Source organism: Alosa alosa, chromosome 9 (assembly GCF_017589495.1).
Source record: "Alosa alosa isolate M-15738 ecotype Scorff River chromosome 9, AALO_Geno_1.1, whole genome shotgun sequence".
In the NCBI taxonomy this organism is placed as follows: Eukaryota; Metazoa; Chordata; class Actinopteri; order Clupeiformes; family Clupeidae; genus Alosa; species Alosa alosa.
Window position 1 is genome coordinate 24,300,832 of NC_063197.1, and position 27,142 is coordinate 24,327,973.

The window sequence follows — 27,142 nt, forward strand, 5'->3', positions numbered from 1 at the left end:
GACATAAACTATAACTATAACGACATGAAGAACGATATCGTTGGAGATCACTTCCAGAGTGATTTTCAGAAAGATAAAAAGCTAATAGCCAATCAGAACCCATCAAATGTTAACCGTTACATTCATTAACACAAGGAGAGATTTTGTTTATCGTTGTTCAGTGAACGCTTTTATCGTTATGGTTATAGTTATCGTTATCGTTATCATTCTTGGTGTGAGTAGGCCTTAATGTAGTCAGACTGTGGTCAAAGATGAATGTAGTGCCTCCGTTGAGACTGAGAGGTGTCACTGAATTACTCACATCCACACTAGCCAGCATCTTAATCAATTTTTCTCATTTGTTTCATGACTCTGAATGTTTGAGCTAACTACACATCAGTGGACATTGATAATCCGTCCCAGCTTTAGACAGTGCAGTATATTGCTGTGTTGTAAACCCCTGTGTTCCACGTGCCGTTGGTGTACTTATGGTAGTGGTCTCATGGTTATTCGTTTCCCCGCAGGAGACTTGAGCATGAAGGTCATCATCGCTCCCGTGGTCTGCTTCGTCTTTCTGCTGTGCATCGGAGGCACAGTGTTCGTCATGTTCAAGAAGAAGTACGTTTCCCTGACATGAAACATTGCATACATGTCATGCCCTTAGGTAGTTTTTGGTGTTGTCACTGACCTTTGTGTGGAACTCTTTGTGTGTTCCAGGCAAATTGAAGGCCCCAGTGGCCCTCTCATAGCCTCTTCCAACCCAGAGTACATCAGCGCCAATGATGGTAAGGAGAACCCCCCCTCCCCCCCCTACACACACACACACACACACACACAAATACACAAATAAAAAGATCAAATTAATCACTGGGTGAACTGAAGTATAGGAAAGATGAAATTGATTGTTTTTCTGCTGTTTTGATGCAGATCTTACTGTGTGTGTGTGTGTTCGCTAGTTAGAAGTTAGCCCTTCTGTATGTATTGATGTACTGTATATGTGTGTATGTGTTCTGTTTACATATGTACACACAACACAAAATATGTTGTGGGTATGTAACTGTGCACCACTACGTACCTACAGTCTATGTTCCGGATGACTGGGAAGTTCCGCGGGAGAAGATCACAGTGCTGCGGGAACTTGGGCAGGGTTCCTTCGGCATGGTCTACGAAGGCATCGCCAAGGACATCGTCAAGGGAGAACCGGACACCCGCGTGGCCGTGAAGACGGTCAACGAGTCGGCCAGCCTGCGTGAGAGAATCGAGTTCCTTAACGAGGCCTCGGTGATGAAGGCTTTCAGCTGCCACCATGTGGTAAGAATACCTCCCTTTGCCTCCCTTGGAGACTTCACTGCAAGAGCTCAGCAAACAAATCCTGAAATTACTAGATTTAGTACAACATTCAGAGGTGTGCACAGTATAATAAGTTTCACCATGGCAAAGCAGGCAGACTGAGGTGATCCATAATAACTGCTGGGTGACTGGCCTTGATCCTGATCAGTCTGAGCCTGCTTGAGTGCCGTGTGTGAATATGAAGGAGACAAGTATGGATTTGCTTCTCACACAGGTCCGTCTGCTGGGGGTGGTGTCCAAGGGTCAGCCCACGCTGGTCGTCATGGAGCTGATGACTCACGGCGATCTGAAGAGCTACCTGCGCTCTCTGAGACCAGACGCTGAGGTGAATGGCGCACCCCTTTTCCAATATATCAGGTCTCCTCATGGAATCATTTTTGCCATGTTGTCTAATTCAATGCTTCTTTGTTTTGTGGTTCCATAGAATAACCCAGGGCGCCCGCCACCTACTATAAAGGAGGTGATTCAGTTGGCGGGCGAGATAGCTGACGGCATGGCCTACCTCAACGCCAAGAAGTTTGTCCACAGAGACCTGGCAGCCAGAAATTGCATGGTGGCTGAGGATTACACAGTGAAAATTGGAGGTACATTTCAAACATGAAGATGAAATAGCTAATTTTTGGTTGGAGTTGGAAGTATAGAAGAGTTGGAAGGATATAGAAATGTTTTGAAACACTTATGAAGACGTATAATAATGGTATTAAGACAGTTAATAATGGTATTAATTTCTGTGTTTTCCTTTTCAGACTTTGGCATGACCAGAGACATCTATGAGACTGATTATTACCGGAAAGGTGGGAAGGGTCTGTTGCCCGTCAGGTGGATGGCCCCAGAGTCCCTGAAAGACGGAGTCTTCACCGCCCGATCAGACTGCTGGTGGGTCCATCATTGCCCCACATGCCACAGTGGTCCCCCCACACTGGTTTTTACCTGCAGGACTGAGCCACCACTCTTTTCCTGTCTCTAAAAGATTCTTTACTTGTTTTAGTTTGCCAGTTTGCTATTGAACTGGAAGCCAGTTCTCAGTGCTGTGTGTTTGCTTTGGTTTTTAGGTCTTTCGGGGTGGTGTTATGGGAGGTTAGCACGCTAGCTGAGCAGCCCTACCAAGGGCTCTCCAATGAGCAGGTGCTGAAGTTCGTCATGGACGGGGGATACCTGGACCGACCAGATAACTGCCCAGAGAGAATGTAAGTCCTTTTGAAGACAATAACCAGAACTTCACTGCAGACATGCCCTTCGGATTTTGGGATATTTCAGTTAAGATCTTAAGTTAACCCTTAAAGGTCTACCGTCACCGTCACACCGGTGTGACGGGAATGTTGGAAAATGAGCGTTCTTAAGAATATCTGGGTTCATTGAATTCAACATAGAATTTTAGAACCTTGAATTGTTGCGAAACGGAATCATATGTTAGAATGTTCAAAAACCCACACCTTTAAGGGGTTTTAGCCATCCATCAAGTGATTAGTGTGGTTTAACCATCCATCTCTAAGTGATTTTCACAGTGTGGTTAACGCCATTCCTCCCTGTTCCTGTCCCTGTCTCAACACCCCGTCTTACAGACACAACCTGATGCAGATGTGTTGGCAGTACAACCCGCAGATGCGGCCCAGCTTCCAGGAGATCATCGACATGATCAAGGACGACCTGCACCCCTCCTTCCAGGAGCTATCCTTCTTCTACAGCGAGGATAACAAGCCACCGGAGACCGAGGAGTTTGACATGGACTTCGAGAACATGGAGAGCATCCCGCTGGACCCGTCGTCCTACTCGCAGCGCGAGGACAACCTAAGCAGAGACAATGGCCCCTCGGTGGGTCTGCGGGGCAGCTACGACGAGCACGTGCCCTACACGCACATGAACGGGGGCAAGAAAAATGGAAGAATCCTTTCGTTGCCCAGATCGAGCCCATCCTAACGTTTTCTGATTGACTATTTTGTCTAGTTCGCTCTCTCTCTCTCTCTTCCTCTTCCTCTTCCTTTCTCTTCTTTCCTGTCCTCTCACCTGTCCCTCGTTTTTCTAATAATTATTATTTTTTATGATTTACAATACGTTATGCAGATGCCCTTCAAAACAAAAACACAGATCTCAGGACTTTTTTTTTTCCTTTTTCTCCTTCATCGCTACCACGTGCATGCACACCTTTAACTAAGAACCATTCATGCGGATCATCTACAACTTTCCTTGGCTTTCGATTATTTTTGTCTCACTCTTTTGCCAAGTTTCCAAGACTGGTCAGTGGGGGGAAAACTAAAGACAGACAAGACAAAGCGAACTGTGAACAGACACTACACAAACCAGATGACTGCCTCGTGTTTGACCTCCTCGGACTTTCCCGTCTCTCCTCTGAGAATTTTCTCGTTCACTTTCTTTACTGAAATCTTTTCATATGGTGGCCTTTTTTTATATGTGGCCTATAATCAAAGAGAAGTGTCTATCAGTGCTTGTATTCATTTCCTTTGAACAACTGATTGAAGAGTTTGGAATCTGTGGGGTAGTAGAGACTCTTAGAACAAACATCCTATTTGTAGAGGAAGCTTTTGTCCTGCAGAATTCCAAACCTCACGCGGATACATGCGGTGTTTGTTGGTGAAAAAAATAATTAATTTATTTGCTTTATTTTTGTTTCTCCTTTCAGTTTTGTTTCTGTGTCCTTGCATTATGGCTGAAGGATATTTAAACAGTTAAGAATTTGACAAAATAGTCCATCAAACTGACCAATAGCTGCTGCTTTGATATATCATATAGTGGGTATAGTGTAAACATATAATATATATGTGATGTATAAAATATTGACACATCAGTATTTTATATATCTAGATACATGATGTTGATTTTTCTTTTCTATATTGTTAATTTTTGTATTACTTTCATCAGAAGCTTTGCTCTTAAGATATTTTTTCAATCATCTGTTCATTATGTTATGAAAATGACTCTAACCCCCTGCAAAAAGTCATACTAATTCACCTACAGTGCTCTAAGTTGCCCACTAGGGTTGTTTTTGGCTATTATAAATGCACGGGAGAGGCTAGGTGTTCGGATTCAAAAAGATGATTCTTTCCTAGACTGCATGCAACAAACTCTCATAGTAACAATTTGGCTTGTTGCTGTAACCGGTTTGCTGATGGTGTTGAGGTCCATATTGTCAGAGAATCACCCCCTTGTTATTTGAAGTACGTTGTGTTTGATGTCAGAAATGTTTTGTTTTGTCTCTAGCTGAGACTGTAGTCTATGGTTGTCCGTGTTGTTTTGTCTAATTCCTATATTATGTAACAACATCGTAGACTGATGTTGGGCTGTTGGGCGTCATCATCAATGGGGGAGAAATTATTTGCTTTGAGTGCTTGTTTTGGCCGGATGATTTGAAAGCTTAGTCTGGACTTTTTTTCTGCTAATGTGAAGTATGCACACATCTGCTTACCATCGTATCACTGATGATCCCCCAGCTCTGTAACTACCATCTCTGAGAGCCAGAGGTTTCTTTGATTGTGAGCAATTGTCTGTAAGGATAACCCCTCCTCTGATCTTGGCATATCCACCCACTAGATGAGGAAGAGGCAACTCTAATTCTTCTCACTGCAGCGAAGAGGCCACCAAACTCTAGAATCTGCCATGCTCTTGGTCGTGTGGTTAAGAACGCTCTAGATTTCCTGTCTAGCTGTACATTGAGCAGTGAGCTCTTCAGGATGGCGTGGTTGCATAGGTGTGTGGGAGGCTGTTAGGGTGTTGCAGTGACACGAGGCAGGAGACTACGCTATGTAGTTCAGGACTCCTCATAGAAGCGGAGCTTGCTCTCATTGAGGACAGACATTCCTGGGTTGTAGTGTGTTGCCCAATGTCACTGCCTCTCTTTCCCCTCAGGCAATATTGGGGGGTGAGTAGCAGATGCTCTTAAGTCTCAGTTCTGGTCGTTTCTAGATTCTGAGGGTCCTCAGCTTCAGGGGGTTGATGGAGCTCCATTCTGACATTGATCTGACATGAGGTTGTTTTCCATCACACTAGCTTATATTTGAAGATACTAGACAAATGAGTTCTGCCCCGCGTGTTTGTTTTCAGTGAAGGGTTCAGACAATGTTGATGTTAATGTCAGATGGTAATTTTTTAGATTGGGTGCTGAAGACAGGTTAAGTGAAAGAGGCATTCTTTTATGCCTGCCAGGGTTTCCAGCTGCCTTTGTGTATGGTCCACCCTAAGTCCACATGAGTGTCCACCCTTACATCAGATGTCCAGTAGTCGTGAAAACATTCCTGCGCTTAATCAGGCTCGTTGTTCTTATGGGAGCTATACACACTCACTCATCAGACAGGCAGCACTCACACCTTGAACAGCATCTGTGTGGAAGGGTCTCTGGCCCACGCAGGTGATTAGCTGGTGTATCAAACACATAATAATGACCCCTCCAGGTGGATCTCTCTCTGGACAAAGCATGCCTTGGCCTCCAAGTTGTGCCTTCTGCAAGAGCCCAAGGTAGTGGCCACAAGACAGGGGGCAGTGGGTGATGCCCAAGCTTAACTTGGTTAATATTTATCCACATCTGTGCACACTTGGCTTGGTGTACATAGTGTGTTTGTGAGTGTATATATTTATGTGCGTAGAGCGGGGTTGGCGAGATGTGAGGAGTCGGCCTCCAGTCTACTTCTGGAGCTGCAAGCAGGAGTGTGGGGACTGACAAGGACTTGCTGCTGTTAAACCAGCATACTCAGTTTTTGTTTTTCAAGATGTAAATCTAATTACCGGACTACAGTGCTTTACGATATCGTCACCACCCGCATCAGTTTCCTTTTTTTTTCATCGGCTATTTTCCAGGTTTGTAAATAATAAATAAGATGTTTTAAGTTAAAGGAAAAAAGCTAAACAATTACACCCACACAATTTCGCACACACACTACCATGACAAAAGACAGATATGTTTAGTTTGTCATGGTTGTCAAGTTAAGTGTATGTGCGAATTTCTAATTCAGAAGATTAGCATATCTTTGAAAAGGCAGATGATATTTTATTTATTTTTATTATAATCATTGTATAAAACCCAGCTAGCTTTTTACTACAAGTTTTAAGAATTATTCAGTGTTGGGTAAAATAGTGTTTTCTCTCCTGTTTAGTTTTTTTCCATTGTTTGAAAAGAGAGTTACAGCTAGAGGGGGAGAATGAGTTTGGTGTTGTGGTAAATTCTTTTGTTGTTGTTATTTTGATCGGACGCAGTCTACCTCAGTATGTATGAAATTTTAGTCAAGCCTTGCTTCTCTCGCTAGCTCTCTCTCTCTCTCTCTCTCTCTCTCTCTCTCTCTCTCTCTCTCTCTCTCTCTCTCTCTCTCTCTCTGTCTCTCTCACTTTCTCCCTCTCTCTATCTCTCTTTCTCTCTCTCTCTTTCTCTCTGTCTCTCTCACTTTCTCCCTCTCTTTTATCCCTCACGCTGTCCTCCTACCCATCTCAGTGTTTTAACATGGTCGTTTTGGCAGATGTCAGACTTGTGAGTCTGTTCACCTGCTCTGATCATCCTAAAGAGGGCTTATCACTGATGACATGAGAAACTGACAAATTCAAAGATGATAACGCGTCTCTCGCAGAACTCTGCAATCTAATCTCAAATTGGCTCTCCCTGTTTTAATTCCGTTTGTATTAGCATGTATTCAAAAGTTTGGTGACGGAGTTTTCCTCAAGGCAACATTTACTAATTAATGACTATGACTGTGTCAAAAAGTATTAGAAAGCACAATAGAGAAGCATTTTTTGTGGGGATGCTCTGTTTAGTGTAACTGTGCCATGGATTGCTATAATACTGTATACCAGCACTTATGTGAAAGGTGGCAGTCCAGAGTTTTTACATTTTGGACCTGTTCATCCAATTTCAATTAGCTAGCACTTCTTGCAACTATACCAAGCTGTAGATTCCAAATTGCCCAATTATAATATGATTTATGAAATTCTGTGTATGGGGCATGTAATTAACTTTGTGGTTAGATTACCAGAGGGGGAGATGCATGAGTGTGGTCAATACCATGTTCACTATGCTCCTGATTTTGCTCTTAATAATGGTTCACGACCAACTGAACTTTCCTTGCTCCTCTAACGGTAATAGGAAATAGTAGGTTGTGCATGGACACAGACATCATATTCTAGTACCAAATAAAGCCTTGTGCTGTGGGAGATGGGAATTTGTGGCACAGTTCTGTCCTACAGCGCTTGACAGTAAGAGGGCTGATTTGGTGAATACATATCTTTCACTAAACGAGAAAGAAATTCAATTTGGACCCAATGCCTTCTGGTTTATGCTATGAATGTGATTCTTGTTAGTTTTATGTTTGTGTTCTGGTTTTTTTGACTTCTTGTTAATGTACTTTTTCTACTGTGAATTATCAAGAACCATCTTACAACAATGCCATAGATTGGGGGGTTGGGGACATACCATACAGCATGCCTCCATTGTTTCCGATTGGATTCTCTTCGATAGGGGGCGGCGCGCTCTGTTGGGACAATCCCATGTGCCATAAAACGTTAAACTCTGAAGTGAAAATCTGGCTTGGGGTGAGCGGTACTCAGGGAAGTCTGATTCTTTAGGGTTAGAAGGGATGGGACATGACTGAAGTACCTGTTGGGAGAGGATGGCAAAAAAGCCAATCTCTGCCTTTAGCAAGGGTAATCAAGGTAGTGCTGCTGAACCTTTTGCAAGTCTGTTGGGAGAAAGTTAAAAGAAAAACAACTCCCCCCTGGTTGCTCATGAACACTGGCTGAATGTTTACTGCCCTCTGATGGACAAATGTAGTAGTACAACAGCGGGAAGGCAGAGTGAAGCCAGTCCTCCCACCCATAGTGCCTTGTGCAGATTTCTCAAGCGTCCTCCCAACCAGACCCTCTCAACTCAAACCGATTGTCTCCAAAGTCGCTCATGGACTTGGGCAGACACTTGACTGGAGTTTTAACCACGCCACATTGTGCATCCTCAAAAGTGCATCTTTCAAAGACAAGCTGAGAGATTTCGTAACATGATAGTTGTAGATAAAATGCAAACATGACACACACACACACACACACAAATATATCACATCTTCCTGCTTGGCTCCATGTTACTGTATTGGTGTCTGTGAATGATGTTTTGTTCTTTTTTAAGCAGGAAACTTGTCTCTACTTGCCTAAGCTCTGGCTTGCTTTGTGTGCTTTGAACCCCTCATGCGGGTAACATGGCATTATATAATTGAACATCGATTGCATGGCACTTTGGTAATTGTACATTTGTCCCAAATGCACACACTGCAGAAGGCTTAAACGGGTGTTTAATTCAAGCAAGGTGATTCTTGTAATCTTGTCTTTTCACAAATGAAACAGCCTCCCACTGTACCTCGTAACAGTAATCGCCCCCTAAAACAAAAGCACTTAATTTTGGCAAATTTTATTTAGTCTTGAACTCTAAAGTGGTTTAACAGAGCAAGCTAGCAATGCAGCACAGGTTGAGAACAAGGCATTGTATGTCATTTTATTTGTTTTAAAGAAAAAAATATTACATCTAGAGATGTTGATTTCTATTTTTATTTTTTAGCCAAAATAGGGACGGCAAATACAATTACCTTTTTTTCTGACTGTAAACTTTTACTATTCTTGTACATTATGGAATTAACATTGTTATCAATGTATATAACTTTTTTTAATAAAATTAAATGTTTGATGGCTATCGCTCCTGAAACTACCCCACTATCTGATCGAGGTTTCAGTTCACTTTTTTGGTGAGAAGCAGCACAGGTGATGATGATGATGGTGGTGATGATAATGATGACAGGGCTTGCAATGTCTGCCTTTTAGGCTTGTTAATTCAATCTGACTGCACCTTTTCATCAAGGGTAACCCCAAACCCTCGCCCTTTAGTAAAATTTTCACATCCACTCTCTCAGTATTTACTATCACTTCTGTGACCTACTGGGATGTCAAACGAAATTCTATTTGACCACCTTAGACCAAAGTGATGAGTCCCTTTTTTAGATTTGTTTTCCAAAACTGAAAAAAAAAAAAAAAAAAAACTGGAAAAGAAAGACCACTGCACATTCCTTCTGGAAGTGACTAAACAAGTGTAATAAGCTACGGGGTAACAAGCCACGTTTATATATCTTTAATCTATATAAATTTCCCAACATTATGAGGATCTGAAGCTGATCACCCTGTGATTGCGATAGCACATGGTTCAGGGCATGAAGGAGGTGTGAATCACCATGTGTGTGACTTGCAGGACACCCCTTGTGTGTTAATGAACACACCACAGAAACTGATCATGTCCAAATCACACCGACATCATGGGCATATATTATGAAATGCCATTTCTTTGCTGAAACCTGTCACGTATGTTTTTTTTGTTTTTTGTTTATTTCCCCTTTGTTTCGTTTTTAAATGTGTAGTCCATGTTTAAAGTTTGACGTGTGTTGGAAGGCAGGTGGTTGAAAAATTATTATTTTCTATGTTGAAAAGTGAAGGGAGCCGGTAGTTATGCCCTTTTTTCTTAGCAGCCTGCACCTACTCATACATACTCGCCGCTCTCCAGCTCAAACACATCTTTTTAAAGAGGAAACACAAAAAAAACAGGATTTCTATCCTTCCGAACTCTGTGTTCTTCAAAATGCTGCTGCTCTTCTCTGCACACACAGTGCTGAAAGTTGTGTGTCGTATTGGTAAAAGACCTCTCTCTGTTCTTGTCTCATGTATTGTGTAGGTGACACAGATGTATGATCAAATACATTGTGTACACATTGTTTGTTGACATGGATTCATATGCAGCCACAGGCTTAGTGTATGAGTTCATGGTTAACCCACTGACGGCTACAAAGATGCATCGTCACACTGGATCCAAATGGGCCACTCTATATGAGATATGAAATTCAAGTCTGTCAGTATATGTTGACACACACTTACACGTACACACACATTCTCAGTATGTTTTTTACACAGATGCACATTCTCTCTCTCTCTCTCTCATGCACACACACACACACACACAAATCTACATTTATTATCTCACACAGACCACTCACACAGAATCTAAATGTGCCATGATTAGATAACGCTTGACAATTTATTTTTTCTATGTTTTCAAGAAGAGCCAAGCAGTGACATGTACAGATAATGTTGAAATGATATGAAAATAAATCTTGCTGTGTGTAAATTATTCAACAATTAACTGTTTATATTAAAATTATGAATAAAATGATTGGCGAGTATTTTTATTCTGCAGTACCCAATGAAAAAGAAACCTGTCTTCCGAGTAGGCACCCATGAGATGATTTCTTGTCAGTACAGGCCAGGAAATACCCAGACCTATGACACTGACCTAAGAGAACTGACCACTTTCATCACATGGAGGGGAAGTGCAGCACTTGGATGACACACTGTTGTTTTTTCTCAGTGTTTCACAGAAAAGAAAAACTAATGTGCTGTACTGATCTACATTTATTATCAAATCTACATTTATTATCTCACACAGACCACTCACACAGAATCTAAATGTGCCATGATTAGATAACGCTTGACAATTTATTTTTTCTATGTTTTCAAGAAGAGCCAAGCAGTGACAAGTACAGATAAAGTTGAAATGATATGAAAATAAATCTTGCTGTGTGTAAATTATTCAACAATTAACTGTTTATATTAAAATTATGAATAAAATGATTACAGTATTTTTTTATTCTGCAGTACCCAATGAAAAAAAAGAAACCTGTCTTCCGAGTAGGCACCCATGAGATGATTTCTTGTCATTACAGGCCAGGAAATACCCAGACCTATGACACTGACCTAAGAGAACTGACCACTTTCATCACATGGAGGGGAAGTGCAGCACTTGGATGACACACTGTTGTTTTTTTTCACAGTGTTTCACAGAAAAGAAAAACTAATGTGCTGTACTGGGTGCCCTGCCACAGCGGTCTGTGTAAAATTAAAATAATTTGGCTCAATTTATAACTTATGTAATATTAATAGATAGAAAGACACTTTGGAGCTAGTATTTTTGCACAGCTTTAACCAGAAGCCACCTCTCTTTTCTGTAATAGTCACTGTTCTATGAAGGTACTGCTGTCAGTTTCATGAGAACAGTCAAGGCTGCCGGATGTTACTTCACGCCAAGCAGTCTATACCCTTGACTTCTGTTCATTCACCACCACAAGACTTAGAGATAAGTCCAGACATATTTGATCCTAACTGCATGTTCTCACCAAAACAGTGTCTTGCGCCTTTTCACTGTGCCTGTAACAATGCAGAGGCGACCAAAGCTGTGAGGCAAGAGGTACTATCTGTCCATCAGTGCACATTCTGCAGGGCTGCCACTACAGAGAGGTGAAACTACTCTGACTTCTACCACCAGTGCAACCGCCAGGCACGGAAACAAGGTCTGCTTAACCCACTTTTTTTGTCATAAACACCACTGTGCCAGCAGACTTCGGTCTTTAGGAAGGGACAAGACAGTCGGCTACAAACAAACTCACTGGTGCAAGATTCTGTGCCAGGGTGATCTCAGGTACCATTTCACAGACTTTTTTTATGCTCTGTTATGTTCTAAATGTTATGTTCTGAATTTCAGTGTTAGGGTGGTGCACATGCCGTCTCTGGTGATGTGACCCTTAGGTACACCGTTCACCTTTCATTTTCACATTGGCGTGTGTCTCACACCGCTCAGAGCCTGCACACTCACACACTCAGCAGAACGCCCTCGGCTGCAGTTACGGAGAGAGAGAGGCCTCTTAAAAGAGGAAGCTCACAGCTCTGCTGTGCCGTTGTAGCGTACCCTTTTCTTTGCAGTTTGTATTTAGTGGAGGACTATTAAACACCTTCTGTGAGGTTGCTCTGTGTGTGTGTACTGAGATACTGATATTGGACCAGGAGAGCATCCATACACCACTTGATTGGTCTCTGGAAAACTTTGAGTTCTCTGTCTTCAGCCAGTTATTCTTGACGAAAAACGGTGAGTTTTTTTTCCTTTTTCTTTTGTTTTTTAGATTGGCATATCAGTTCAGTTGCATAAGATAAACACATCAATTTCCATTAAACATATCTGCAACAGCTCATAAGGCATGAAGATAGTTCATTTGGTGGAAAGACTGCCTGACCACACTTGTTATTGTCTCAAAAAAGTATTCAGGTTTCGGTGATAAGATTTGACAGATTGTGAACACTATCACTTAAGTGTTACTGCATTCTAGAAACAGTAACATGAAAAGCCAACAGAGAACATCCAGAATAGATTTCAACTTCACACAGTCATTTGACTTCATAAGCCTGTTTCTTCAATTCCGGTCTTGCCATGCAATGAGGAACTGACTAAACAGAATCGGTAGGTTCAAAAGCTGGCATAGAGAGTACCCTACATTTGCAATAGTGAAATGTATTTTTGTGGAATATGGTATGACTCTGGTATTTATTTACCTTGTCGTTTGTGAGAGGATATTTATGTGTTGTGTTTTAATGTTGGGGTTGTGTTTTATTTTTCTTTGTAAAATACAGTCACAGTTGTAGCAGTCCTAACTGCAAGGCAGGTTTTATAGATGCATCTCTTGCTTATGGTGCGCTGTGTTGTGGTTAAGGTGCTGTACTTTCTGCTGTTCTGAGGTTGTGTGTTGTACAAACATGCAGCTATTTGTAACAGCAGCTATTTGTAACAAGCAAAAGACAAGAACCTGAACGTATGTAGTGTTACGAGTCTTACTGTATGTATAACACAACAGGATATTTTTCTTCTCTGCTGTCAAAGGATTTAATCGGTTGAATAATGATGGAATTATCAAGAGTACTTTTTGGGGGGAAAAAACACTTATGTTATGAAAGTGTTACAATGTTTGTGCAAAAATGTAAGCATATTTTCATACAGAGAGTTACATCCAGGGAGCTCCCTGCAAACTAGGTCATACGGACCATGCTGAATGAAATAAAACCACTACCTTCCTCAGCAGGCCTGTTCTACTACATCCGTTCTCATGAAATGTCACACACTCTATACTGTATATGACACAACATAATACAATGGGCAAGTACTTGCCAGCAATGAGACATTCATGCTCCTGCTAACGACAGTACATCACAAAGGCACCATATAGAAAGTTTGCTGCCATCATCTGTGCCTCCTCAGTCTTGACTGCTTGACTGGTGTTTTCCCTTCTGTACTTCTTAAGTCCACCCTCCTGCCACACCTCTTCCCTTTCTCTCCCTCTCTCACTCTTCCACTCTCCCTCTCTCCACTGCTTTTCCATCCCTCCCTCTCACTTGCCTTCCATCGTTGCTGTCAGCCTGAGCTATGGGGCTCTGGGTTTGTATCATATGTTAGATAATCCCTCACTGCTTGCCTGACCCCGCACTGGGACTCTCTCTGCCTTGTGCTCGCTCAAGTTGCTCTCGGCGAGTTCAGCGGCCATGGCGGACTCCCCCCTGAACAACTCCTGGCCATCTTTCTCCAAGCTCTGGATGAAACGATGGTCCTTCAAAAGAGGTATATTGCGCTAGCCTTTCTGTTCTGCTATTTGTTTTTGTTTTGTTTTGAACACACTTCCCTGGTATTTGCTATTGCTGCTGAACATTCCAGACAGTGCCAATGTAAAAAGTCAGTTCTCTATTTTTTGATCTTTATGGTATTTTTTATAACAGAGTCACAGATGTGTTATTATCACATGTCCTCTGACATATTGTGTTCTAAATAGGCACAGTGTATATTCTTTTTATAGGAATTTTCAGTGACTTTGAATATCTTTGAATAGTATTGAATCTTTTGGATTCAAAATAGGATTCAAACTGTTTTGTATTTATAAATTCTTGTTTCATTTATTTTTTTACTATGTTTATTTGTTTACAACAACCCACTTGCATGAGTGGTATCATAAATGAGGTTATTTCAGCACGTCAGATAAGACGTCAGCATGTTGAGCAAAGTTAGTCTGAAATTGCATGGTATGTTATCAGTCATCTAGCCATTTAAATGACTGACACAAGAATTATTTTTCTCTACTTTTGAAAAAGGTACTTGCTGACCAGTATTAGACCAGAACAAGGTCTCAAAGACTGTTGCTTTCTGTGATGTCATGGCCAAGCCATTTGATTCCCAGCACGCGCTGGTCATTACATTGTGTGGGTTTCCTCCTCTGCTGTGCTTCACTGAACATACATGACAGATGGAAGGACTCTGGGAGGCCCTGTGTGACTTGAGCGTGAGTTGTGGTGGTGCATGTGGAGGAGATAGCAGATCCTATGACAGATACAGTATATGTGGCATAGGAACAGCTGGGGCTTGCCCTCCTGGGTCAGTCCTTAAGTCACCCGGCTGGGCACTCATGTGAGCTTCACACTGACACAGCCCACGTGTGTGTGGGTGTGTGTGTGTGTGTGTTGGATTTCCCTGACAGACCTCAAAGAGGAAGTGGCATTCAGAGGTAACTGACAGTTGTTGTGTTATGAGAAAGGCCTCCGCATGTTTTTGCTATAACAGGATGACAGTGGAATCTTTGTCAACCATTTATGTACCGGCAATCCAAATGTTGTAAAACTCGTCCGTGTCCTCCTGTGATTGCAAACTTTAAAGTCTATATTGTGAGAAGACATACTGTATCTATGCTCACATGAAGATCTCATTATATTATTATATTGACTATTCGCCAGGCTTTACCATGTTTCATTTTTTACTTTTTTGAAACGTAGTTCACCTGCCTTTCAGTTTATTTTTTAATATGGTTACATGAATGCCTCAAGGATGAAATAGTGGAGCCATGTTACACAGCCCCTGAGGTTGACTCAGGAACAGCCTGTGCAGTCTGCCCGTCGCCCCTTGTAATCCTGTTAAATAAGCTTCTGACTCACATAACTTAATGATTTGTGTGGCCAGTTTGCTAACCTGTGGGGTTTAAACAGCCGGGACCTGACGTCCTCTCCGGGCCTGTGTGGGCAGCCACGGTCCAGGCGGAGAGTCTGCAGCGCAGCGGCCTGGCCCTACACTGAAGACAGCTTGGGAGGCTCTCTGTTTAACTTTCAGCCCGCCACTATAAAGTGCGGCAGGCCGACCATAAAAGGAGGCCCAAGCATAACAAGCATCTTGGCGTTATGGGTTTACAAACTATAACTAATGCAGTTTGGACACAAACAATCTGCCTGTACTTGGACACGGCCGCTTCAGCAGCGCACACGTGATTTACATCTGAAAATACGGCGGCGGAGCTACTGTCTGCGTATTGTTTAGAGAAGAGCATCTTTGACGGTCTGGCTTGGGGGTGCGAGGCACAGGCCCTGGTTTATAACAGCCGCTGATCCTTGGAAGTCTGCTTTCCATCCCGGCTGGCCTCCTCTGAATGGGTATAATCCCAAGCTGAACTCATGGCTCCCTCCCACCCCACAGCCCTACATGTCTCTCGCACAACACTGGGCTCTGGGTCTAGGATTCCTCTTGGCACTTGCTGTACATGACACAGAGGGCACCTCAAGCTAATCCCACTGTGTTACTGGAAGAGATGATGTGTAGTTTTCATTTTAACAATGAGTAATAGTTTCTTTTGTTATTTTGTTTTGTTTTGTATTATTTTATTTTGTTATTTGTTCATTGTTATTTTAACAATTAGTAATAATTTGTTACCGTTATTAAGTCTGACACAGACCTTAAAAAAATGGATTCATAAAGATTATGTTGTGTGTCCCAACAGATGCAACCAAAAAGAACTTATGATTAGAGAAGGATTTCATTTTCATATTCAAGCACAATTTGGAGCTTTTCATTTCTCTTTAAAATGATGGGGTTAATTTGGACCTTTTTTCAATTTAGTTGCCAGGGACAACTGCCATTCTGCCATTTCTGACGTCATGTGAACTGCAGAATCTATTAATGCGATGGTGGCAATAAGGAGCTTTTTGTGCGCTTATTCTATAAACAAGCCCCCTCCCCCTTAGATATGCAGAGGTCAATGCTGAATCCAGCTTCCCATGCTAGACAAACAGGCAACATACTAGCTACCATTTCTAACGACAAACCCAAGTAACCCTGAGTAAGCATCAGTCTGTTTCAGACTGCACACAAAATACATCATCTGATTTCCATTTACTGTTAGAGTGTGACTAACAGTGTCCATCTGCTAGCGTGTGGTTACAGTGGCCCAAAAACAAAAACCATCTGATGAGCAACATACACTGTTATGGCCTAGATGCCAGCCAAAATGTACGCTGATTGAAAGCTTAAGGGTAGAATGCGATTCTGAAAAGGTTGTTGATATTTGAGCAAAACAACCAATCAAATTACACCCCTCCCTTCCGTGCTCCTGAGGCAATGTATTGATTGGTTGGAATTGTTTATGACTCGGCACGAGCCACCTTATTTCCCATCTAGTCAGCGCCAGGGCAGCGGAGGGAGACTTGAGGTTTTTTGAGTGTACACACAGAACACACAACTGGAAGATTGTGTTCCGTGAGGAGCCATTTTTACTGAATTTGTCAACAAAGTGTACCGTCTTATAAAATTGTGGACTCTACCTTTAATGCATGATCTTACCAGCCTTTACAATCTGAGTATGGCTGAGTAGCAAACTACTGCCGTGCTGTGACCTTAAAATCAAGAGCAGATGCTAATGTTATTTACACTTGGCAACCACAGTACTGGTGAGTTTACAGTAAGGTTAGTGTGCAAATCTGAGTGTGTTTATTGATCAGGCTCTGGTGTGGTGTTTTGTTTGGCAGGGTCAGAAGGTAAGCCATGTGCCCCACCTTCAACCCTGGGCTCGGGGACAGAGTCTTCCTCTTCCCTCTCTCCTTCATCCATCGCAGAGGATGTTTTCTTCACTAGCCTGACAGAGGAGCAGGTAAGAAGACAATTTATCTCTATGAAGCACTATAAAACACTGTATTTGCATGGACTCTATTTCTTGTCAATGAAGCACTATAAAACACTGTATTTGCATGGACTCTATTTCTTGTCAATGAAGCACTATAAAACACTGTATTTGCATGGACTCTATTTCTTGTCAATGAAGCACTATAAAACACTGTATTTGCATGGACTCTATTTCTTGTCAATGAAGCACTATAAAACACTGTATTTGCATGGACTCTTTTTCTGGTCAATAGTATTTCCACCGTAATATTGTCCCCTGAAATTATTCCTTTTTAATGAACCACAAAAAGACCCTTCCATACATGGTTCATCTTATGTTTGAGTTAGTCCTGCACTACAAAAACCTAACAACCTATGATGAATCTCTAAGCTGACATGGTGGATAAGTGTATCTTTCCCCTCTGTGACAGAGTCCCAGCTCAACAGAGAGTGACTATGAGAACCCAGGGCAGGACGTGGACAGCAGCACAGAGGACCTCCTCAATCTCGACGCGTCTCTAAGAGACTCTGAGTTCTTCAGGGACCTTCAGCCCGAGCCTGTGACCAGCCAGACGCCGCCCACAGCTCTGTCCATCGTCATCACCCCCGTAGGCGAGCACACGCTCAGCCCGACACTGCACGTGTACCAGATAGTAGATCAGGGCTCTCATACGACAGACCCTGCAGTGTCCAGCTACAGCCAGCTCCCCTGGAAGTTCAGCAGCAGAATGGAGCCACAGCACAGCGACTCGGAGCAGCCCACCGTCACGGTCAATACCACAGTGCAGCTGGGGGACCCCGAGGCTCGTGAGGCTCCTGAGGCCCCTGAGCCCCAGGACTGCTCAGACTCAGACAACATCCCCATGCTGGTGCGCTCCATGTCCACGTCCCGCAGACACAGCTGGGATATGCCGATTTCCCCCATAGACTTGGGCAGAAGGTGAGGCTGGTCTTGTTTTAATGTAATGCTCTAGAGCTTATTTACAGCCCTCATTGACACAGTGACGTTTCGCTCACACAAATTTATGAGAATGGCAGAATGTTATTCGTTCATTGAGGGTGTTGGGGCCCAGCATTTTCCGATTGGCAGATAGCAGTGAGGGTGGTTATGGCTTGTTTACATCTGTGTGAGTCTCGGGTGAAGACACAGGCACAGAGCTATTATTAGACCTCATCTGTGAGGCCAAAGAGCTTCCTTTTTTATTGCCGTGTCAGAAGCAAATGCGACACAGAAGCTGTGGTCTGCTACTTGTACATAAAGTTGCTAAAACAAGATGGTTGCAGCTAAAGTTGTCTCCTCCTCCACATGACAGACACACCTCGAAATTACACTCACATATCAAGCCCAAAGTTAACCCTCCTGTTGTGTTCACGGTCAAATGTGACCGATTGACACTTCTTTAAATATAATAGCTATAGATTTAAATATAATAAATATAAATAGCAATGGAAGTTCAAATCTGGTTATATCTAATAGAACACAAGTTGATACAAAGGTCTACAAGTTTTAATGCAGCAGTCATTTTTGACCGGGAACACAAAACTAGTAAACATTAAACAAACACAACAGGAGGGTTAAGGTATAAAAAAAATGTGAATTCATGTTCAAATTCATGTGGTTCAGATTCACACAATGTTAACACAGTGTGAATCTGTAATAGAGGTGTAATGGGTTTATTAACTGGATTCATTTGAAATGATTGATTTCTGGTTCATGTACAGTATTTGTTTCTTTAGCTGTTGTATTCACATGATATTTCTTTGGATTTTAGACTTAGTCTCGACACCGCCGGAATAGACAGTGATGCGGAAAGAGAAGAGTCAACACACCAGCAGCTATTTGTTTACCCAGAATGCTCTGAGGACAACGTTGGAAATGACGCTGAATTTCAAACGGTTAGTGGTTAGAGATGTCGACCACTTGTTTTTTTTTCATGATTCATGTTCAAATTATTCAAATGTACTAGATATTCTAGACAAATAATTTAAAAGAAGCAACCAGATTCCAAAATTCATCCAGGCTCCTATGAGTCAGTATAAAAGCCATAAAATCCACCATCTTAGAGGAGCTCTTTTGTTTTGAGGTACAATCTGCAAATTAAATCTTCGGCGCTGTCCAATGGATTTATTGTTGTTGTAGGAATCTGACAGTACTGGGAGGACCCTGTGTGCAAAATCTGACATGCTGGCATCAGATGAGAGGTCTAGGGCAGCACGTGTGTCCCGAATCCTGGAAACTTCAAGCCAGGCTGCCAAGGCCTCTGGAGGTTAGTTCTCACCGCAAGCTTCCTCACGCCAGCCCAGAGGACTGAAGGCACCATACAACTGGACCTAGGTCCCTGGCCCCTGGACCTCAGCTTGTAAAAATATGCAAATCTGAATCATATTTATCATTGTATCCACTTCTACATTTTTAAATTGTTCACGCTAAATGTATTAACTAAGTAGTAATTAAGTATTAAGTATTCATGAATTTTATTTTTAATACACTGTGATGATCATGATTCTACAGCTATTCTATTCTATTATGAGACCATAGTAAAAACACCCCAGAAGAACTTTGAACCCATAAATTGGGTCTCACTGACAATGTGGATTTAAGATAGAGATTTCTGTCAGGACTCAGCTTAAGCGGTACTGTTCAGGTGGTGTTTACCTGTCACAGAGAAACGTGTTTTATGCTGTACAGACATGGAATGTGCTATGATTGTTTTTCTGAACTATTCCATTACTCTCTCTTTGTCTGTGCCAATGATATTCAGAGGAGCAGGACTTAGAGGACCGTCTCCAGTCTGAAGAGGGACAAAGTCATCTGTAAGTCACGTGAAAACACAGAGGAGCATAAATCACTGAAATGCTGAAAATGTGTTTGTTGTCTTGGATGATGACCCTGCGCCCTTTTTCATGTCCATGGCATAATGAAGACACCCGATTCATTCCCACCTAAACAGCCCAGTCTGTCTCCTTAGTGGCTTTATCAGCTTCTCAAAGAGTCCAAAAGGAGCAACCCTGTAATGTTTAAAACCCAACTATGTCCAAGGAAAACTCTCCTGTGAGTCAGTACCCCCCTACCCTCAACACACACACACACACACACACACACACACACACACACACACACACACACACACCTCCGTCCCCATCCCCCCACCCCTCCTCAGACAGCAGCCCGGCAGTGCATCCTCCTACAGCCACTCTGTCTCCCTGTCTTGTTTGTCTTAGGCTGATGGTACAGAAAGTTCTCCAAGAGCTTAAGCAGTACCATGGGTAAGTACATGTAGGCGAGGGGATGAGAGCTTGCTTGCTGTTGCAGTGCCAAACCCCCTTTCCACTCCCAACTGACTTGCTGGCATGGCCAATACTCAGCACTGGTGTGAGCAACACTGACTATTTGAAGGCTGAAGTCCCAAATGGCTCTACTTGTGTTATTTTTGACAAATCTATTACAGAAGTATTTGAAACGACATTTAAGAACAATTTGAGGGTTCAGCTCTTCAGCATGGTGTGATTTTATGGAAGAGAGCTTGTACTTACACTGTCAATTACTCTGCATTAGGGTGTGAATTCCTGTCTGACTTGCCACCTGAAAGATGCTGATAAAACTATGTTTCACATAAGGCCTCTGAAGTAAGTACAGTTCCCTCTTGTCTTTTCTGCAGTGCCAAGTCCAAGAATAGGAGCTCTGACCAGAAACAGTGTGGAAGTGTCACCTGGTATGAATTCCTCTCAAATGAGTAAGTCAGTTATGAATTAAAAGTCTGTAACGGGAGATTTTGACGTTTTTTCCCCCACTTCCCTTGAGGGATTATTCGTGGTTTTGTGCCTGTCTCGAGAAAACATCAATCTGCCCAACTCTCCCACAGACCTGAAGAGGAAGAAGAAAAGACCGAGAAATCCGAGAAGGGTACAAAAGTCAAGCGGACACTGAGCTCGCTGAGGAACCGAGTGACCGGCTCCTTCAACAAAGACAAGGTGAGAAACCAGTATTATTACAGACCATGAGGCATTATTGCGTGGCTGTTCTGACACACTGACCTCACTTCCTGTGTGAAATAGTCATCTTTAAAGCTCATGTTAGGAACTTACTAAAGTTCACATTGTTGTTCCTTTATCCATCAACCTTACCTTATGTCATTAGGTGACACTATCTAGCTTCATCTTTGTTGTCTTTGTTTTCCATATATTTGTGTACAACATAACTCGACAAAGCACAATTCCCTTTTAAAAGAAAATAGTAATGTTCTCTCTTTTGCTCTCTTTTTTTCTACAGGGTAAGAATCGGGAGAAAGAGAGAGAGCAGCAGAAAGAGAGGGGGAAAGAGAGGGAAAAAGACAGAGAAGAGAAAGAAAGGGGGAAAGGGCGCCGAGGCAGCACTAGTGGCCACCAGCTTGTGCCTGGCTCTTTCTCCAACTGGGCCACCTGCTCACTGTGCAGCAAGACTCTGCAGGGGAAGCATGGCATGCAGTGTCTGAGTGAGTACCACAACCCGCATGCCAACCCTCACGCTGGCTCACCTCAGCATTCCTCCCCACTATGCACTTGCTGAACTTGTAGTATACTAAGAAGTATGATTGCATGAAGTATGGTGATATAACTGGTTCTTTGTAAGGATATTATCAGACAGAGTGGATCACTTTCAGAGAGCACAAAGCCTGCCATGGTTTTATTGTACAAAGACATTTAGTTAGTAGTTGATACTCAATCACATACTTCCTGTTTCAGAAATTACAAATGTGTATGGTTCTGTATGGCTCTGAATGGGAAGAATTTTGCTTTCTGAACAAAGGAATGTGTATGGCTCTGTATGGCTCTGAATGGGAAGAATTTTGCTTTCTGAACAAAGGTCTATATATGGTACCGCAGTCACATGTCAATTAAAACCTTAGACCGTCTCACCTGACCTTCACCAGCAACAGATCAAATCTGCCAATCAAACTCACTGCTTTGTAAAAAAAAATGCTTACATGATCTTTACCATCTTATTTGTTCACTATTACTTCATTGCAATTTCTTTTGCATCCAGCTGAATTGATTGCATGGAAATTAACTGTGTGCTTCAAAGAAAGTGTTTGGATCACTGTATGATCTTTTGCTACTCTCTTACACAATTTTAGGGCACACTGTCATCAGCCTTGGGTGTCTGACCAGGCTTTTAGTTGGACAGGTGTCTGTAGATGTTATCACTGCTTTAGGTGGCATTTGTCATTTGACCAGTGCATTTCATGTGCTGTATGACTGAGGTATAATAGAAAGCATCAATTAACTATGATTCTTTCAGCATGGGTGTTCTCTCACTATTACATAACTAAGAGGGGCTAGCGAAGGAGAATGGAGAATTTGATTTCAGTCACATGATGTGAAGTCTCTGGAATGCTAAAAAGATCGGTTGTGACCCTTGTGTCCCGTGGTCATAAAGAAAGAGGCTCTAAAACATAGCTTTGAGAGCAGCTGGCTCTATGTAAACTTATTTGTTGCCTTCAGGCACAAATATCCTAAAAATTGTCTTTGCATTCACTATCCTGCATGCACATACATGCGGGTTCAAATAACCTGTTTTGTTTGTAGAATTGTGACCATTCCACTGACATTTTCTGTTTTGAGAAACTGTGATATGATGGGAAAGTAGGCTATACATTTAGGGTATAATGAATGGCAATAAAAGTGTAATGTCCGTGTCTGCAACAACTAGGCCTTATCACAATGAGAGCAATAGGTTAGTTGTAATATAGGTGTAAAAAATATGTGTATATCAGTATTGGCATCGGCCAAATATCCGCATATCGAATATCAGCAGACATTCAATATGGTGCATCCCGAGTGAGATGTGTTTATTTCACCCACTCACTAGACAGCAAACTCAAGGAGTCCGCTGTAAAGAGGGAGAGACTCTCCTAATGCCCTCTTCTTCCACTTATGCTTTTCTTAAAACATCCTTAAAAACAAAAAAATGTTGTAGTGTCATCATAACACAATGATTTACATGATTATTAATAAAAAAAAAAAAAAAAAAATAGGCCTATAGCCAATTTGGTTGCTTTTGGATAGGTCTGTTCTTGTACATAGCTTCAGAATATTTTAAAAAATGGATACATGGGTTGTACATTTCTATGTGGCAAAACCAATAAACAATTATATTTTAATAATAAATAAATAATTAGAAATGTATGGTATACCATATAGACTATATTACATTTTTGGTTACTGTGGACCATGATGACCCCATAATACATTTTTCAATATAGTTTATGTACTCACATCATGGCATGATAATCCATTAGGCTAAGCTTCCTCTGCATCGAGCAGTTCATGTGTCTTCAGTCATACAAGGTGATGAAACACACTCTCAGAGCACACATAACTCCCGAGCTGTCACAGCACTGTTGGGAAATATGATGTATGAATGTTTAAACTGGACTGCTTACCAAACAAGTCGCCCTGATATATCTCTCAAAGCTGCATGCATTCAGAACATCCGAGAACCCTGTCCCCCGATTGTTTTACACTGTCCAGACTAGTGCCGCTGCAGAGATGTGTTGAAAAGGGAACACCATGAGTGGAAAGCTTTGAAGTGGATGAATTTGTTTTGGAGGAGTCTCACATAGATATTTGCACTGAACATTAAAGAAAAGTCTAATGAAGGTCCAACTAATGTGAGAAAACATTTGAGAGTGTTTTTATTGTGGTTTTGTTTTCTAAACAAACTTTCTCGTATTAATAGGCTATAGGTTATCTAGCGTTTTGTGACCCTATAATTCTATGAGACGGCAGATTTGGGTGTAAATAGGCTATTTAAGGATCTCGTAGCCTACCAGGGCATTTACAAAGCACTTACAGCATGTAGACTAGCCTGTCATTCTTCATTTGAGATTTCAAAGTGCCAACTTTATTCTTGTTTTAAAATTCTGATAAGTTGCACCTTAGGCTACTTGGCTTGAAATGTTATAACTGTTTGTTGTCTCTTTAAATCGGGCCCCAACCCAGTGAATCGGCTTTGGAATGCTTGGTCTGGATTGTGTGCCTGTGATTGTTCCCACAATGCCTTGAGAATCCAAGAAGCGGACTAAACTCAGCATCCGACAAACTATGCTGGCAATAAATATATTTTTATGGTTTTGCACTGGAGCAACCGATGTGTCGTTCGATTACCTGAGAACTGACGAGAGACTGTAATCAGAATCCAGAAGTCTTGACAGAAACAAAACGGTAAGCCGATGTTCAGACGCATCAGGTGCATTTGATCCAACCAACATAACAAGTGAGCTAGCCAGCCAGCTAGCTAGCTACCTTGTTTGACTTGGCTAATTCGTACCGTTAGCCTGAAGCCAGCTGGATAACCAATGTATTCTACCATAGCCAGAGAGCTACTGCAAGTGATTAGCTAGCAACAACCTGTTGTTTACATACAACAACCTATTTACATACAGAGATCATTTTCGCCCAACTTTGCGATAACATTTTAGAGTGAAAATATTATTTGGATATTTTTAAGTGTTCGGTTGATAGAGATGTAGTTCTAGGTCTAGCTCAACGTTAATGTTTGGTTTGGTTGCCAGCAACGGGTAGCCAACTATCGCTACGTAGCTAGTGTTAGTTAGCAGCACAAATGTAAGATAAAACGTTATCGTTTAGTAAGAACTGTGTTTTTTGTAAAAACAAACATAAACTCTCGGAAAGTGCATGGAATTAAATTTAACTGCTGTTCCAGTGTCAAATAATGGACAGTTGGGTAGCTGATTGTCTCATCCTTCCTATTCAAACAACGTTAGAGGACACATCCCCTCTTCACTGCCCTTGTGATCATCGTTAGCTGCTTGGTGTTGCTTTCAGCTTACACTGAATGGAACGTGGTAGTTAGTTTGTTACAATTTGTAGGATCTGAACCTCTTAACTAGAACATGCTAGCTGTCTTGTCAAGATAAGTTACTAAGTATCGTAAATGGTCTGTGCGCTTCTCAGTTGTTGAGCATGGCAGTTAACGCCATGTAGATAGCAACTTAAACATTTCTAATGTTAGGGCCGCATCATATGGGCTTCAGTGGATGCTTTTGTTCGGAAAAAATGTTAAACAGTTAAACATGTACTCCTACGTTCACACTTCAACGTTTAGACTCCATGTAAAAGTTAACGTCGTCACAGACTTAGACAAGATATGACTCATTTCTAATGCACGAACTCTCTAACAATGTAGGCTAAAACATTTTAGATAAGGTTAACGTTACTGTTAAGCTAATTAAAAAATCTCGTGGACCAGATGACTGTCAGGTCATGTTAATCACAAATTTGGTTGGTCTTTTTTGGAAGAAGCAAATGCTAGCCTACCTTTATATTATCACTTTGTTAAGTTGATACACAAATTGAAGTGCTTTAGATGCCTCATTAAATTAAAGGGTTTTAGAGGTCTCGTCGTCTCACGGTGTATTGAGGCAGTCAGAATAGGTTTCTTTCGAGTGATTGACACTGGAACCTCTGCCGTCAGGCTGCTGAGTTCTGGAAGCCCCTGAATTTGTTCGTGGGAATGGTCACATGTAGTTGATTGGGCTTGGCAGACCTGCTTACTAGAGCATCGGTACTCACTTTAGTTTAGTTTTGTTTCTGCACGCTTGGCTGCCCCTCAGTCTTCTGGTCTACAGTTCCTCCCCTCTCACCACCAACACCAACTAGACTGGACAGTCATGCCCTCTGCAGAGACCTCGTAGGTGAGGCGCCTTGTTTTGAGCACAGATAGATTGTGTGATTTTTAAAAAATATTATTATTATTATTATTATTATTATTATTCCTTGGTAGGAAGTGTGATGAAATCTGTTCAGCAAGGCCTAGATGGTCATGTCTTCAAATGACTTGTGATGTAGCATTATTCAACATTATAAGGAAGTCTGTGTGGGGAAATGTGTCCTTGGCCACTCTGTTCCTTTATTTACCTACAGAGAAATTAAGGCAGAAATATAATGTCCCAAATTGTTATAATCCAACTGTGAAGTTGACATTGACGGCTGAGGACTTTATGAACGGTAGCGTTATTTACAACTGCTGTGTGCTGATGGATCAGATGTAGCCTTGTCCATGCAAGGGACAGGACTGTGGAAAGGTAGGTTTCCATTGGGCTCTTAGCGAGCGAGTAAATGATTGTTAGTGCTGTAGATAAGTGGCTCAGTGTCAATTAGGTGTTAAGGTTCCATTATCAGTGAGTGCGCTTAGATAGTTTCAAATGCCCTCACCCCTTAGACTAAAGTACCGGTATAGCTGTACCCTTCTATGAGGAAACAGCTTAACATTGCAGTATGGATAGAGAGTACCGTAGGATAGATAGCCTGCCCTCTATTTTAAAGGGTTTGACGGTTTAATTGGTGTTGCACAATGTCCATGTCAGTATTTTTTTCCTTGCTAAGATTGTTTGCATATGGTATTCTCCGCCTGTGACAATTGGATAATATGAGTCTGTTACCTTGAATGTTTGGCAACTGGAGATGAATCATACTGTGGTTATGTACTACTGTACAAAGGTGCAGAGGGATTCTTGCTTTGGCTGGTGGGTCTATCTCTTCCAGTATACTCTTATTTCTCAGGCATTTACTTTCTCTTGGCTTTTCACTCACTTATTCTCTCTCTCTCTCTCTCTCTCTCTCTCTCTATCTCTCTATCTCTCTATCTCTCTATCTCTCTCTCTCTCTGTGGTGGCGTTGTGGAGAGAGAGCACCTGCCGCTGCAGGGCACACCCTTGATGTCTGCTGTTTTAGTGAGCAGGTGCAGGAAGAGGCTTGGGATTGCCTCGGGAAACATACACACACACACACACACACACACACACACACACAGTACATATACTATATGCACACAGAAACACAAACATTATGCACCACTACCAGATGTGATACTTTTTTTTTATGTTATTGTTGCCAAAAGCAATGTTTGTTTTTAATACAATTCAAGCTGTTATTCAACATATGGTTGTTCTGTACTGTCAAAGTGCCTATTATTGGTATATTGTGGACATGATTGTTGATGATGCAGTTGAT

At 41.9% G+C, this 27,142-nt stretch overlaps 2 protein-coding genes across 7 annotated transcripts in view; both read left to right on the plus strand.

Moving 5' to 3' along the window:
• insrb (insulin receptor b) overlaps positions 1-10,516 on the plus strand; it is an 83,840-nt gene extending 73,324 nt beyond the window's left edge. The window contains 8 exon segments of the mRNA XM_048252487.1: positions 504-597; positions 697-764; positions 1,061-1,290; positions 1,544-1,654; positions 1,754-1,913; positions 2,076-2,205; positions 2,382-2,516; positions 2,892-10,516. Of these exon segments, the coding sequence (XP_048108444.1) occupies positions 504-597; positions 697-764; positions 1,061-1,290; positions 1,544-1,654; positions 1,754-1,913; positions 2,076-2,205; positions 2,382-2,516; positions 2,892-3,246 (1,283 nt within the window). The 3' untranslated portion in view covers positions 3,247-10,516.
• A 1,551-nt stretch (positions 10,517-12,067) lies between these two features.
• arhgef18b (rho/rac guanine nucleotide exchange factor (GEF) 18b) overlaps positions 12,068-27,142 on the plus strand; it is a 41,871-nt gene continuing 26,796 nt past the window's right edge. For 3 of the 6 annotated variants that reach the window (XM_048252117.1, XM_048252118.1, XM_048252119.1), the window contains exons 1-10: positions 13,411-13,780; positions 16,996-17,117; positions 17,560-18,068; positions 18,901-19,024; positions 19,269-19,395; positions 19,891-19,942; positions 20,351-20,395; positions 20,788-20,862; positions 20,992-21,100; positions 21,399-21,600. In XM_048252117.1, the coding sequence (XP_048108074.1) occupies positions 13,705-13,780; positions 16,996-17,117; positions 17,560-18,068; positions 18,901-19,024; positions 19,269-19,395; positions 19,891-19,942; positions 20,351-20,395; positions 20,788-20,862; positions 20,992-21,100; positions 21,399-21,600 (1,441 nt within the window). In that variant the 5' untranslated portion in view covers positions 13,411-13,704. Of the gene's footprint in view, positions 12,263-13,410; positions 13,781-16,995; positions 17,118-17,559; positions 18,069-18,900; positions 19,025-19,268; positions 19,396-19,890; positions 19,943-20,127; positions 20,181-20,350; positions 20,396-20,787; positions 20,863-20,991; positions 21,101-21,398; positions 21,601-27,142 lie in introns of those variants that run through there. The other 3 variants (XM_048252121.1, XM_048252120.1, XM_048252122.1) reach the window with 3 other exon arrangements.